The sequence below is a fragment of the Oryzias melastigma genome, linkage group LG7 (assembly GCF_002922805.2).
Source record: "Oryzias melastigma strain HK-1 linkage group LG7, ASM292280v2, whole genome shotgun sequence".
NCBI classification, from domain to species: Eukaryota; Metazoa; Chordata; class Actinopteri; order Beloniformes; family Adrianichthyidae; genus Oryzias; species Oryzias melastigma.
In genome coordinates this window covers 12482887-12497726 of record NC_050518.1, presented here as the reverse complement: position 1 = coordinate 12497726, position 14840 = coordinate 12482887, and the positions used below count along the sequence as shown (strand labels likewise).

Here is a 14840-nt window from a genome sequence, read left to right as displayed (position 1 = left end):
TAAAAGCCTCCAAATGGAATACCAGCCTATCGCGAGGTAAGAATTTCACAAATGGTACATAAAACAAGTTCTCTTTGGAACCCTAACTGTTGCTTCTTATTACTTTTTTCTCTTTTTTATTTTTAGCGGCAGTCAAAGTAATAAATATGGAATGGCGAACCCCTGCTATGCCCCGGCAGCGACAGGAACTCCAGGTATGACCTAGAAACAAAAAACTCATCTTTACCACTCTCTGGTTATTTGTTTTTAAAGGCGTTGGAATCTGGCTTATCGCAGAGAGACTTCCGGGGGAGTGACGTCATAGGTGTAGTGATTGTTGTGACGTTGGGCGTCTTCAAGCATGCAGCAGATAGTCGTAGCTTCGGAGGGGTAGAAAACGTTGTATTAAAGAAGGGGAAGGAGTTTTTTCCAAGTCTGTTGTGTTGCTGAAGAAGGTGTCATAATGTTTAACGCAGAGGGGCAAGGTAAGTGGCTTCTTCACCGCTTGGAATCATGGGAATACTATCAATTAATTAGAATCCATCAAATATGAATGGCATTTCTTTAAGATAGTTTCTGGCGATTTTAATGTCTTAACAGTATTTAACAAATGTTGTGGGGTTTTCCCTTCTTTTCCTTAGGCAAACATTTAACAACATTTGCTGAATCCTAAGGTCTACATTTAAAAATGTCTCACTGAACTTGTTGTTCTCGTTTCTTCTTCCAGCCATGTTCGCCCCACCCACCGCTGAATCCCACGGCCCGAGCGCTCCGCCGGCCACCATGTTTGACAGCATGCCGGGATATGAAGGAACAGTTGCGGGTGGAGGTACAGGCTTTCTGCACGGATTTCCTCATAGGCGTGTGCTTGCCAAAGCCTAACTTCCTAGATTTTGTCATTCAAAGTCCAATACAAAAATAGCAATAAAAGGGCCAAACATAATTTGTTTTGATCCAATAAATAACAATTTAACATGAAAGTTTAAAAAATACTTTTAATATTTTTTTATCATATTGTAGCTGTCGCTTTAAAAAAATGCTTGTACCCTCCCATAAATCAGAAACAAAACAAAACGGATTAAATCAATCACAATTCAAAGTAGTTGCAGTCTATTGAAACAATCATTCCCCTTTGTTTAAGTCCTATCTCTTACTCAACATTTGTCAGAGTATTTACAAATCAAGCCAAATATGGTGGCAAATGCCAGCATCTGATAAATTGATCATTAACAGGGGTCCAAGAGCACTGTATTCACGCCATTTTAGAGGAGAAATACAAAGGGAATAATCTTTTTTTAAGGCATTTGTTTTTTTAGCAAGGTGTTCTAAAACTCTTCACAGAGTACAGTTGGTTTTGTATCAGAAGAACAGTAAGCAAAAGAAAACAAACAAACAAAAGAATATTCGAACTCAAGAAAAACTATCATCACGCTTAAAGATCCACACTAATGACAATTGTGTTTTTAACATGTTTTGTTGCATTTTTCTCATAATGAAAGACATGTATATAATACTCAAAATTGCATTTTTTGAGTATTTATTCAAATTGTGGTGAATCATGTGCAGACGAAACAAAAAGGTCTGTTTGAAAAAGCTTAGAGCTGTGACGTACACGCTATTATTTAAGCCACAAGCTCCCAACTCTGCTCCTTTCTGATGCATGCACTTGTAACCAACTAGATTCATGTACGTCTTTGTTTGAGCTGTCAAAACTGTACGGCAGGAATGTGATTTATAAAGCTGGATATGAGAAAACCAAAGACCTTCAGACGATTGTGTAGATAAAAGTAAAGGAAGTCGCCTGCTGTTTGAAATATTTCTGCCAAAATAGCTCACAGCCACTGTAAGGACTATTGTGATAATATGTTGATAAGGGTTGTTTTGCAGCCTGGGGACATGACAGTCATTGTGTTGAATATCATTTACCAAAGTATTACAGAAGTAAAGTGGTAATAATTGAAGCACATACACATTTAAATGGTTAAAAAAGGGGGGAATTGTTGAGCCATTCCAGACTTGATCCAAGCTGTGTTGAACTTGTGACCTCAAGGAGGAAGTGTAAGTAAATATAAGTGAAGGGCTTTTCAATGTGTTGTAGGAGGATTTTTGCCACCTCCCATGCCTGCTCATCCAGCTCCTCAGCCTACACCTGGACTGGATCAGCCATGTTGGAAGTAATAAGCTTCTTTCAACCTGTTTTTTAATATATTGCAAATACTTAATAATATAATGTGAAGCATTATAAAACAAATCATTTAATGTGACATTCACTACTTCCAGCATCCCATCTATATCTGAAGATACTGCCCGAGAGGCCTTCATGCTTTTTGCCTCCAGCAAATGCTGCTACAGCTCTGCTCCTGCAAAAGATGGCGTGATCACCAACATGGAGGCCTTCAATACATACAGGGTAAGAGAATGTAGGCTTTGACTGTGGACAAGTCCACAGTTATTTTATCATTTCAATCATCTGTGTTAAATATAAGAATAAATCTTACTGATATATATTTTGTTTCTCTCTCTAGTATCGCCTAGAGACATTTACAGAGTCTCGATCTACAGAATGGAGCCATGAACCATACACTGGTATGCATCTGTATTTCTCGCATGTAATCCTCTATTTATATTGTTACATTTTGTAATTTAGAAATGGGAAGTTTCAGAATAAAGACGTGTATTTTTGCAAGAATCAGTCATACTTAGCAAATTGAAACTGGAATTTTTCGTCTTGCACATCACAAAGAAAATATGATTAATCAATCGCAAAAAAAAAAAAAAAAAACGGAAAAACATTTGATATATTTTTAGGTAGAATTACCCCCAAAATGATATCATGTCTGGGAGGCACATTATTTTAGACTTATAACTGGAAGTGCTATTATTGCGCCCTTTCTCTTGTGTGATCTCTTTTCCTCTTTCAACATTACTCTATCTTTAGAGGTTTAACACAAAAATAGGAAACAAGTTTAATATTGTATATTCTATTCAGGCTCATAACTACATAAACACACATAAAAAAAATATGTTTTTCATTGACAGACCTTTATTTAAGAAACAAAGTGGCACATACTTGTATAGCCCTTTTCTACCTTCCTTGAAGGCCCAAAGTGCTTTACAGTCACAGTTCCATTCACCCCACACACATACACACACATTCACACAGTGATGGTGGCTCCACTGCTGAACTCTGGTGCCAACCTAAAACCACTTATAACTGCTTATAACCACAACACGGCTGCCTGTAATGTGCAGAAACTGGATAAATTCTCCCTACAGAGTCTTGTCTTTAAGACGTTCAAACTAGTTTTTGTGGCACTTTGGTCACATGGTTTGTTTTTTATTTTAGAACATTTTTTTTATCACAGCACTGTGCATAACTTTTTCATGATAGTTATTTGAATAATATCTGATTAACAAACTTTAAAGTGAGCAAATTTAAATTAAACTAACATTTGACATTTCTACTTTTGTCTTCAAACCACAAAAAAATATTTTCAGTACCTTTGCATGAAGTTTGGTATTTTGTAAAATTATACTAGGTTTATGATCAACCAATCAACAGGTGCAAATGATCATTGAAGTCACACAAGGGTTGAAACCCACCCAGTCATGAACTGAAACCGCTGTGTAGGCAGCTTAAACCAGGGTGAGGAACAGCCAAACTCTGCTGTCAAGAGCAGGTTGTAAAGGATTGTTTTATGTCACAGAAAGATTGAGCACAGCAACAAGATCCAAGCAGATTTGGGTTTAAAGATCTGCTGTAAAGCACGTTTGAAGAAGCACAAACAGGAAACTCTAAGCAACCAGTGGGTCTTTCAATGGGACCCAGGTAGACTCTTCTATTTTCTGAAAAAGTTTGGCCAGAAGTATGTTTTATGTGAAGAGCTGCAGTCCAAAAGTCATACCTCCAATGTGCAAACGAGGCCAAGTCACCCAAGGATGCATAAAAACACTGCAACTGGGCTGCAGAAAAAATGGCAACGGGTGTTGTGGACTGACTTAGATCAAAATTTGAAGTATTTGGCTCTAGCAGAAGGCTGTTTATTTGTCAAGGGGCTGGAGAATGGATTCTGCAGGGAACAATTAAGCATTGTGGAGATTCATGGAATGTTTAGAATAGCATTTCTGCAAAGATTTGATCGGGATTAATGCTCTTAATGCTGAGAGTAAAGACAGATACTTCAGTCTTAAACATCATTTGAGGTCTGCAGTTGGTCAATGACCCCATACGTAGCCATTATCATTAAGAACTATTTAATCAAAAAGAGGACATTTAAGTCTTTAAAGTGATAGTCTGGGCCTCACAAAATCCTAAACTCAACATCATGGCGTGTGTCTGAAACTGCACGAAGAAATAGAAGATCTATGGTTTGTTCTCATTAATGTTTGGAACCACCCAGCAGAAAAAATCCATCAAAAACTGTGTTTGTGTATCAAGAAGAACCGATGCATCAAAGGGAAAGGATGGTTACACCAAATGTTGATTTTTAATTCATATTTCTGTTGTTCATGCATTTCTTTTTGATCATTTGAAAATAAATTATTTATAATTTAATTTTATAAACATTTTTTACACGTTCCAAGAACTTTTATATTGTGCTATATATTTTCTGTGTTTTCTCTCGTAGTTTAATAGTACTGTCAGTTCTAATGGCAGCCTAACAATGTGTTTTGTTTGGATCAGGCCAAACAGTGGATGCTTTTGCCCAGCCACCTCCAGGGCCTTGGGACATTCATGCAAACGCACCAAATTTGTTTGTGGAGGGAAAACAGTGCATCAAAGTTCCATACACATCATCTCTAAAGGTGAGCCATAAGAAAAGATTAAAACACAATTGGACCTTAAATTAGAGATCATGTTTTTACAAAAAAAAAAAAAAACTCCTATCAACAGAACTGTCACAGCTGTGTGGGAATGGGGAGAAAACCTTGCAAAGATTGTGCTGGAGCTGGAAACGTAAGTATTTTCCAGAAAAAAAAAATCTTTTTAAAAAAAGTGTTCTGGAAATCTTTAATTAAGATGGCCAATTAATGGTATTGTTATTTCTGTCAGAAACTCTGTTGGGTGTGCAATGGATCTGGATTTCGCTCTGGAGATGACAGATGTCACCACTGCAATGGCAGAGGCAGAGAGAAGTACGCACCCAACACCTTTAGATTTATAGTGAAAACTGAAACCAATTGAAAACACCAGTTTTCACAGTTTTTTAACGTGCTACATTTCTAAATGTTTTTCATTACAGTTGCAATCGCTGTAATGGGCAAGGATCCAGGATGTGTGAGATTTGCCATGGAAAACAGCAACTTCTTGTCTACATCAACCTCACTGTGAAATGGTTGGAACATCTCTCTGGCAGCAATATACATAAAAAACCCTGGGTAATAAATGTAAAATAAATTAAGAATTATTGTATTGATTGTATTTTTATATATTCTTGCAGGACTAACAACACTGACAATTATGTTGTGGAACAGTGCAGTGGACTTCAGTTGGAAAATCTTAATAAGGTGTCTGGCAAGGAGCTTTTCAAAGACTCCCAGATGATGGTAAACATGCTTTTCAAACTGTCTTTTAGGAATTAAAATGGTGTTTTCTATGTCTGTGAATATTTGTTTTTACATTTTCAAAAGAATTTGTCATTTGAGTTGGACAGAAATACCTATTTTCTTTTTATCAGTTCTGGGTTGAACAAGTAAAAATCTTTCACTCTAAGTGAATTAAGTGTTTCTGAGAACCAGAAACACTTACCAGTTCTATTGTGTGACTAAAATTGTTCTTGTGTGACTAATTACTCATTTGACAAGCCCAAAAAGCAAGTTGCACATTGCATCACACTGCAAAACACATTGCATTCCTTATATGTTACCACCATGAAGCTGAAAGAAGCTTGCATAAAACTGGCTTTCTTGCTGTTATCACCATTATTGGTAGTCTATTGGAGATTTATATTCACTATTTTTTTTAAAGTAAATGTACATTTTAATGAAGTGGCTGTTTTTCATCATGTTATACTCGTGATTGAATGTTCCAGGTGTACCCTGTGATGGGCTTTCCAGATCCTACAGTGGTACAAGCATCCCAGCGTCTTGTCAGTGAACACCAGGGAAAATATTTTCAGACATCTCGCGTTTTACAGCAGGTCTTTTTATGGATGATTTGTTTTGATATATTAGTATTCTGTATTTCAAAATCTAATTTAAATCCATTCTAAATATCCCTTCTTTCTTTGCAGCGCCAAACCATTGAGCTGATCCCAGTCACAAAAGTCACCTACACATGGAAAGGGAAATCCCACCTTTATTTTGTTTATGGAAATGAGTTCCAAGTTAGTGCGGATAATTATCCTGCTACTTGTTGTTGCTCTGTAATGTAATTGTGGTAGCTGAACGTGAGATCTGGTTATCAATCAAAGTCATAGGACTTGTAAGTCAGTAATTTTTTCTTTTGAATCATTTTCCCAAAATATAAAGGGGAAATTATAAAAATGTGTAAATCAAAGCATAAAGGAAATATGGGAAATAGAAAAAGTGAAAGTACCTAGAAATATTTAAAGTGAATCCAAGTTAACTGAATATAGTCAACACTTTTGCTTGACAAACTGAATGTTTTTTTTTAACCAATTTCTTGGGTCTCTTTTGAATCACATGTTCTGAGACACGTGAAAAGAACAAGAAGAAAAAACTACTTATTTTTTAACTGTTATTTCACTTTGAATAAATCAGCCTCCATTGTGTATTTTAATAACAAATAATCGACTTGAATAACTGCAATTGTAATAAATTTTGTATTTTCTCTTGACATTATTTTTCATCAAAATGTTAATAAATGCCTCACAATCATTAATATTTATTTGTGGTCGTTATTAAAACCATTTTTGATTTGATATTTTTCTCTCTTTTTTTGACTGATTTCGTCATCAACAAGGGACGGTCGCAGTTGAATGACGTCGAGAACGTGTTCGCCATAATGAAAATAAACCGTGAACGGAAAGCGGCTAAAAAAGCAAATTAAAGGACGGCGGTAAAATTTTAATCAATGTCTTATAATTCGCCGAACCGCAGCTAAAGTGGGACTTATTTTGGTGGGTCGAATTCTTTGTTATATCGAGGATATCAAGCAGGAACTTGGAGGAGCAAGGTAAAGTTAGCGCGCTGGCTAACCACTAGGTTCAGCTGTGATGGTTTTTACTTGTACTAAAGCCCAACTGTGTTTAGAAATGGGATGTATTCTATTCATGTAGATGTACTTGTAACATTTGACTGTGGTATTTTCGTTTCCGAAATCTGGGAGATATTGAATGCTGTAAATGTGGAGTTTAAAGGAACAATTGTGAAATTTCTAGCTAGCGCAGTAGACTAGCTTGTGTAGCAACTGTGTGGCTAAAGCAAACAACGCAACATGGAGCAAGCAGTTTCATGTTGCTTAGGACAGCCAAAGAAGTACAGCAAATGTGTTCACAAAGTTGAAATATTTTTAAATCTCTACATTAATTCGAATACAGGAACATTCTTAAAATGTTAACCAATTAATAACTTTGGCTCAACTTTGACAGTTGCACTCCCTTGAGGAACCCACACGTGCAGACGGGTTCAGAAGCAGTCAAGCGGAAATGTTTGTTTCCTCCAAGTCTTTGCTCGCGGCGCGTTTTTTTGTGATACAAACATGAACCTATTTTTTAATGAAACATTTGGGGTACATATCTTGCATCAATGGCGGGCGAAGTAACACGTTTTTCCTCATTGTGTTAGTCAACATAAATAATCAAAACAATTAATTAACCAACTAAAAGAAAACAACCAGATTGGAAATTATATGTAGTAAGAACAGGGAACATTTTTGCCACATGTAGGATTAGTTCTTGCTGAGAACAGTGAGTACTGAACAAATCAGTAAAAATGCACCAGATTGACCTATAAAAAAAAAGCAAGGAGAGAATAAATAGTACTTAAGTTTAGGCAAACTTGCATGTGAAATATCACTCTTTTAGAAATACAAGAAAAATGTTTTTTTTTTTAATATACATGATTAAGGCAAGCTAGTTACATTTTATTTTAACTTCTCAAAATGGTTAATTTTTCATGTGTTTTTTGGTATTGATCATTTCATAGCCTTCTCCATATTCCACTAATTTTAATGTGATTTTCAAAAACAATAAGTCTGTGTTTATAGAACCACTTTTGTCTCTGAGTTTGTTACTTGTTTTCTTGAAATAAATGTAGCCAGGAAATATTATAAACATTTCACTTTTGGGGAAATAGAGAAAAACAGGTGCCCGAGTTCATTTAAGGATGTGCCTGGTTGTTTATTTTCCACCAAGCAAAACGATTACATCTGTTTATCTGTTCCTGTTTTCGTTTCGGGTCATTTACACTAAAACAAGTACACCCACCCTTAGTGGATTTATGTGATCCCAAAAGTTCGCTCTTTATCGTCCCTCATTTTCATTGCTTACTATTAATTTGCTTAAAGAAACACTCCAAATAATTCGTTTTGTTTTACATGTTTTTGTGGTATTTTTTTCTTGATGGAGGACATATATTAAAATAAATAAAATTTCATTTCTGAGTAGGAAACTGTTATAGAAAACAGCAGCTTTAAACAAAAATCAGCCAAAATCATAATTAATCATAATTAAGACCACTGAAAACGCTTTGAAACTAGACACAAAGGGATTAGAGTGAAACCTTAAAGTGTTTAACTGTTGAGCTAAAATGGTAAGTGTTCTGAGTGTTTCCAGTTGCACCTTTGAAAAGCCACCATACTTCCTCAGAGGCAGTTCTTCACACAGCGTTCAAAAGTTTTTGAGGGAATTTCAGCCTGCTTTTCTTATTTTCCTCTGTTTGGATGTTTAATATACTTTATTCAGCTCATTAAGATAAATAGATAGTTATATTTGACACTACATCTTGAAGGGCTGCAAAAAATGTTGGACACTATTATTGCAATACTTTCTCGGTGTCATTCTTTACTGCTAATTTAAATAAAGGGGTGCACTTTTTCTAGTTTAGATAATACCTTTACTATCTGTCACCCTTCTAGGCAGCAGAATGGCGTCAGCACCTGCCAGTGTGGATTCAAAGGCAGAGCTGACTGCTCTGCTGGAGCAGTGGGAAAGGGAACAGCATGGCAGTACACAAGAGCTGGTAAACCTTCTTACAAAGTAAGTGCTCTGATTTGTTCGATGTTTCATGGAGTTAAAGATGATATTAAATCTCTTGATGTACTGTAACTTTTAGAATATCTGAGCTGGTTGAAAAGGAGACAGAGGAGTACCATAAAGCAGACCCCGACCCGTTTGATGATCGGCATCCTGGTATGGAGGAAAAAAAAAAATCAAATTATAGTTCAAAAACAAGTTTGAATTTTGTATGTTTTTGTATTTTTCCCCTTTGACCACCAGGGAGAGCTGATCCTGAGTGTATGTTAGGGCATCTACTGAAGATCCTGTTCAAGAATGACGACTTCATGAACACCGTAAGAACAGATGAGCAAATTTGTCACTTTTAATGTAACAATGATAGCATATTTTATAGTCTATTCAGAAGACGATTTTAATACTTCTTTGTATTTTAGTTGGTGAACAACTACGTGATGACCAGCAGGGAATTTCCCCTCAATGCAGCAGCTTGCCGTCTGCTGCAGAACATCATGCCTGGATTGGAGACAGCTGTAGTTTTTCAGGAAAAGGTGGGCTGTCTCTGACTTCATTCACTGTTTTTAAGGTTATTTTAAAATGACTCTCAGTCCAGAGGATGTCTGCCCAGGATATTACCTTAAATTATTTTTACCCAGTATTTTGGAATTGTAGATTCGGACAGCAGTACAAAATGGCAAGCCTACTATATAGTGAGAAGGGGGAATTCGGACATGACCTTGGAATCGAGTGCCCTAAAAATTTCCTAGAGGTCTGTGAAAATACTAGTGTGTATTGTTGGTCACTAGATTAGCGAATATAGACCACAATGCATTGCAGTTGCTCAATTTTTCATGTTTAAAAAAAGTATTTTATTTATTTTTTATAAACTATTCAAGTTTTCATCTTCAAAACACAGTGGATAGTCTTCGTAAAATGTTCATACTTATTTGGTTTTTGCTTTGGGAAACCAGCTGCATCTTATTTTGTGTTAAAAAAAACAAGTAGCAAACATTGTGTCTGAATTGTTTTTAAAATCTAGGGTTCTAGATAGTCTTGCATTATATAGTTTTTTGGAACTTGGGGAGGGAATTTGGGCATAGCCTTAGAGTTTGTGCAAAAACATCATTGCTTAGTTTTAATGCACACTGCTAATGTGAAATGATGTTGATAACATTGGGTAATTTCACACTGTTTGATGCATTTAATTTAGTAAAATGTCATCGGCTAAAGGCATTATAATTGTTTTTTTTTTACAATTACTTTTCATTTCTTTTTTTTTTAATTACCTTTGGAGTTTTCAAATTAAAATGAAGATGTAGGAAAAAGATTCATTACATAAAGTATTGGTGTTTGTCTAGCAGTAACACCACACTTTTGATGAAAAAAAGTATTTCTATGTCAACATTTTTTCCTTTTTTAAAGGATGTTTTTTTTGTTTGTTTTTCATCAGACGTTTTTATTTGGTCAAACATCAAATTAATTAACATTTCTCCCTTTAAATTAGACTTTATGATCTAGTAATTAAAGTGTTCTGTTCTCACAAATTTGTCTTGTCAGGAGGGAATAGTGGAACGGCTGTTTAAGTGGGCTCAAGAGGCCGAGCAGCCTCTCAGAATTTATGCCACAGGATTGTTGGCAGGTGCCATGGAGAACCAGGACATCGCTGCCAACTACAGAGAGGAGAACTCTGTTCTGGTCAGTGAAGACATTTCAACTTTTTATATCTTATATTATTTAATAAAAGAAATAGTGCAAAATCAGTTTGTATCACTAATTTGAGTGTATCGCCCGAATAACATTTTTATGCTTTTCTTTGAAAGGTTCCTTTGATGCTGCATCGTTTGCGTGAGCTTCAAGATAAAGACGCAGAGAACAAAAGGGAAATCAAGAGAATTAGCCCAAGGAAAAGTCTAGGTGCACCTTTGTTACCTTTAGATGAGGAAACTGTTGACCGAAGCTTTGATGAGAAGCCCTTCATACCAAGTAGAAATGGAGCGGAGAAGCAGGGAATCGGACCAGAGGACGAGCGTGAAATTTCCTTTTCCCCCAACGAGCCCGAGAACGAGCTTTCATTCCGTCTCAACTCTCCTCACAAGACGAGCAGCCGCGTCAACTCGACTGTCAAAACCATGATGAAGCCCATGTCGGCTTCAGGTTCATCGACACACCCGGGCGTGCCCGATGGTAGCAGTTACCTGAAAAGACGGGCGGAAAGGGAGACGGCAAGGACGTCAAAGCAGAAGCTTAATTTCTCTCTGCCTGAGCCAGAGAGGAGCTTCAGTGAGCTTTCAAACAGCAGCTGGTCTGAGATGAGTCCCTGGGTGATCGGCAACAACTATCATCTGTACCCTTTAACCCCCGAGATCGAGCAGAGGCTTATCCTGCAATATCTGACTCCTTTGGGGGAGTATCAGGAGGTTGGTCTCCTTCCATCAGCTTGTACAAATCTCCAAGCTGCTTTGAAACTGACTAATTAATTATTAGTACTGAGCTGCAGCCAGCTACTTAACCTTAGATCTACAAACTCACCAGCAGGTGTCACTGTTGCATGGGAATTACAGAAATAATTGCATCTGTTGATTAAAATGTACTTTGGCATGATTCTTCTAGTTAGTTTGAGCGAATGACAATGATTAATTTGAGTTTTATGTTAGAAAAAATAAAGATAATCATTTTGTGCATTAAATATAGATAAATATTTTAACAGAAACATTATTTATCATGTATTTCCCTCTCACTCTTCTCACAACAGCTGCTAGCCGTGTTCATGCAGATGGGTGCTTGTGAACTACTCATGCACTATATGGATTTAAAGCAGACCAATGATGTACAGCTAACCTTTGAAGCTCTCAAGGTAACTTTTCCTTTCAGGGTTTGACTATTTGAAGTTGGAGGCAAAAGCAAACTCCTGAAGTTTACTCTTTTTTGCTCTCTTCTTTCACAGTATCTGGCCTCACTACTTTTGCACAAAAAGTTTGCAGCAGAGTTTGTCGCTCATGGTGGGGTTCAGAAGTTGCTGGAAATCCCCAGGCCTTCAATGGCTGCTACTGGAGTCTCACTGTGCCTTTATTACCTAGCCTACAACCAAGATGCCATGGAAAGGGTACAAACGCCAACAAAAATTATTTTTACAGATTAATGTCTGCAGACAAAAGTCTTTAATTTATTGGTCTTATAAAGACTATTTCCTACATGGACATCAAGAAAAGATTTCTGCATTACTTATTTCTGTCTCCTGTCTAGGTGTGCATGTTGCCCCACTCCATCCTGTCGGATGTGGTTGCTTACACGCTCTGGTTGCTGGAATGCTCACATGCTTCCGGCTGCTGCCACGCAACCATGTTCTTCTCCATCTCTTTTTCTTTCCGTGCTGTTCTGGAGCTTTTTGACAGACAGGATGGACTCCGACGGCTAGTGAACCTGGTAAGACCTGCCAGCCGGCTCTGTCGCTATGTAAACTTGACCATCTGTTTCACCCGTTGGAGACTCTCTTAAGCACTTAAACTGAGCACTCAGTACAGTTTCGGGTTCTAACATAGCAGATGGTTTGCGTCTTAATGTTTGATTCGACTCCACTATTTTCAGATTAGCACGCTGGAGATCCTGAACCCCGAGGACCAGGGAGCGCTCCTGAGCGATGATGAGATTTTTTCCAGCAGGCAGACGGCCAAGCACACCTGCATGGCTCTGCGCAGGTACTTTGAAGCCCATCTGGCAATAAAGGTGGAACAGGTGAAGCAATCCCTGCAGCGCACCGAGGGCGGTGCCCCCATTCACTCCCAGCCGTACTACAAGGTAAATGGAGGATTTAGAACGGTTTAAAATCACTGAGCTTTACTTTCTGCAGTTTGAGCTGCAGTTGGTCCAAAACCTCTTTGTTTTCCTAATCTAAGACTTTGGTTTCTTGTGTCATCTGTCAGGCGGTCAGCTACAGCCGTGAGCAGGTTGTGGAAATGATGGAGTTTCTGATAGAGTACGGTCCTCTTCGACTATACTGGGAGCCTGCAGAAGTCTTTCACAAGCTCTCGTGTGTCCAGCTGCTCCTTCAACTTATCTCCATCGCTTGTGAATGGAGGACCTATTATGGCAGGTAACAACAGAGCAGGCGTGCTCTAAACCAGCGGTCCACTACCTGTTTCAGGCCACGCACCAGTTTAAATTAGACAATGTTTCCATTGACCATTCTGAAAATCTATTTTCAAAATAAAATGCTACTGCAAGAAATTTAGTTTAAAAATATATATATGTATTTTTTTACAGATGATATAGATTCAATGAAACAAAGTTGTTGATTTGTTAAAGTCATTTCTGATTTGGAAAAATTATATAAAAGAAACATTACATGATTTTTTTTCCATAGAATGCCATTTTAACATGAATCCAGTTTCTGATTAGCTTTCAGAGCAACAAGATTGATCATATTTTTTCTTTATCCACATTCAATGGGTATTTTTTTCAACACAAAGAAACAGTTTTAGTGCTAAAGTTTCTGAACGGATGTCGACCTAATTCAACCTTGCTGTAGGAAAATTCTCAAATGTCAATTTTACAAGTTTCCACAATCAGCAACTTTAATTGATCGAATCTTAATTCTCTGTAAATGTTTGTACGTGTTCTGAACTTTATGATAAATATTTTCCCTTTAATGCCATAGTGGAGGCTAACAACCAGACGCTAGCTACAGCTACGTCTGACTTTTGAGGTGTGATGGATAAACAAAGCAAAACAAAATGACACAATTGTCGTAAAACTGGTATTTTATAAATAATATAAACGTGAATCCACTGTGTCTTCAACTTTATTATCTGCCTGTATGAAACAGTTAAGTCTGTCACCGCGTATTAGCTAGAGTGGCTTCTGCTACATTAGAACAACTGTCTCAGTAATTCCATGGGTCGAGTAAAACTCCCGGTTTTGTCTGTAAAAAGCAACTTTATTGTTCTTTGAAGGAGAAGACTCTTCTTCTGTTTCCTCACCAGCTCTTTTCAGTTTCAGTTTATTTTGAACACTATTAAAACAATAAAACAGTCAAACAGGAAACAAAAGAGTAACCAAAAGAACAAGTACACACTTGATATAGTGTCCAAAAAGGGGTGGGAGGAAGTTAAAAAAACTTATTTAATCCCACCCTCTTAGTTAATTTAAATAATACTATTCAAGCCTAACAACTTACTTTGTCTCAACAAAGGAAAAAAAAGTCACAAAAAAAGAAAAACAGCATACACACATGGAAGAGAAAAGGAAAAAAAAAAAAGATCCATATATATGTAAACACCAGTACACAATTGTATATACACGTATATGCCTGTACACTTACATATATGCACTAATCACTATACATCCACAATAGCCCCTCATTTATTTATTTATGATTATATAGTCATTAAATATTTTTGACCTGTATTGAATTTTGAATAACCTTATCGATGGACTATTTTTGATTTTGTCAGATATACTGTTCCACAGTCTTGCACCACAAAAGGAAATGCAGAATTGTCTTCTTCTGGTACGAGTTATATTTATTTTAAATCTAAATTGTCCTCTTAGGGAGTAACCTCCATCTCTACTCATAAACAGTTTTTGAATGTTGTTAGGCAGCATTTTATTTTGGGCTTTGTGCATAATTTGTGCAGTTGAATAATTAACCAAATCTTTTAATTTGAGTAATTTTGAGTGAGTAAAAAGTGGATGAGTATGATCATAATAACCAGCTTTGTGTATGAC

The 14840-nt window shown here is 36.8% G+C and overlaps 2 protein-coding genes across 4 annotated transcripts in view; both read left to right on the top strand.

The window, feature by feature from the left end:
- ssuh2rs1 (ssu-2 homolog, related sequence 1) overlaps positions 1 to 6819 on the top strand; it is a 7545-nt gene extending 726 nt beyond the window's left edge. The window contains exons 1-13 of one of the 3 annotated variants that reach the window (XM_024292322.2): positions 7 to 36; positions 127 to 194; positions 707 to 808; positions 2078 to 2153; positions 2260 to 2389; positions 2505 to 2565; positions 4664 to 4785; positions 4874 to 4936; positions 5033 to 5115; positions 5223 to 5315; positions 5421 to 5526; positions 6012 to 6119; positions 6213 to 6819. In XM_024292322.2, coding sequence (XP_024148090.1) covers positions 14 to 36; positions 127 to 194; positions 707 to 808; positions 2078 to 2153; positions 2260 to 2389; positions 2505 to 2565; positions 4664 to 4785; positions 4874 to 4936; positions 5033 to 5115; positions 5223 to 5315; positions 5421 to 5526; positions 6012 to 6119; positions 6213 to 6353 — 1176 coding nt within the window. In that variant the 5' untranslated portion in view covers positions 7 to 13 and the 3' untranslated portion in view covers positions 6354 to 6819. Of the gene's footprint in view, positions 1 to 6; positions 37 to 126; positions 195 to 272; positions 465 to 706; positions 809 to 2077; positions 2154 to 2259; positions 2390 to 2504; positions 2566 to 4663; positions 4786 to 4873; positions 4937 to 5032; positions 5116 to 5222; positions 5316 to 5420; positions 5527 to 6011; positions 6120 to 6212 lie in introns of those variants that run through there. The other 2 variants (XM_024292321.2, XM_024292323.2) reach the window with 2 other exon arrangements.
- A 105-nt stretch (positions 6820 to 6924) lies between these two features.
- Positions 6925 to 14840, top strand: part of LOC112158776 (DDB1- and CUL4-associated factor 1) — a 17331-nt gene continuing 9415 nt past the window's right edge. Inside the window, exons 1-12 of the mRNA XM_024292320.2 lie at positions 6925 to 7117; positions 9020 to 9140; positions 9217 to 9293; positions 9381 to 9454; positions 9554 to 9667; positions 10674 to 10811; positions 10937 to 11533; positions 11869 to 11970; positions 12061 to 12219; positions 12360 to 12539; positions 12702 to 12911; positions 13037 to 13206. Of these exons, the coding sequence (XP_024148088.1) occupies positions 9028 to 9140; positions 9217 to 9293; positions 9381 to 9454; positions 9554 to 9667; positions 10674 to 10811; positions 10937 to 11533; positions 11869 to 11970; positions 12061 to 12219; positions 12360 to 12539; positions 12702 to 12911; positions 13037 to 13206 (1934 nt within the window). The 5' untranslated portion in view covers positions 6925 to 7117; positions 9020 to 9027. The remainder of the gene's footprint in view (positions 7118 to 9019; positions 9141 to 9216; positions 9294 to 9380; positions 9455 to 9553; positions 9668 to 10673; positions 10812 to 10936; positions 11534 to 11868; positions 11971 to 12060; positions 12220 to 12359; positions 12540 to 12701; positions 12912 to 13036; positions 13207 to 14840) is intronic.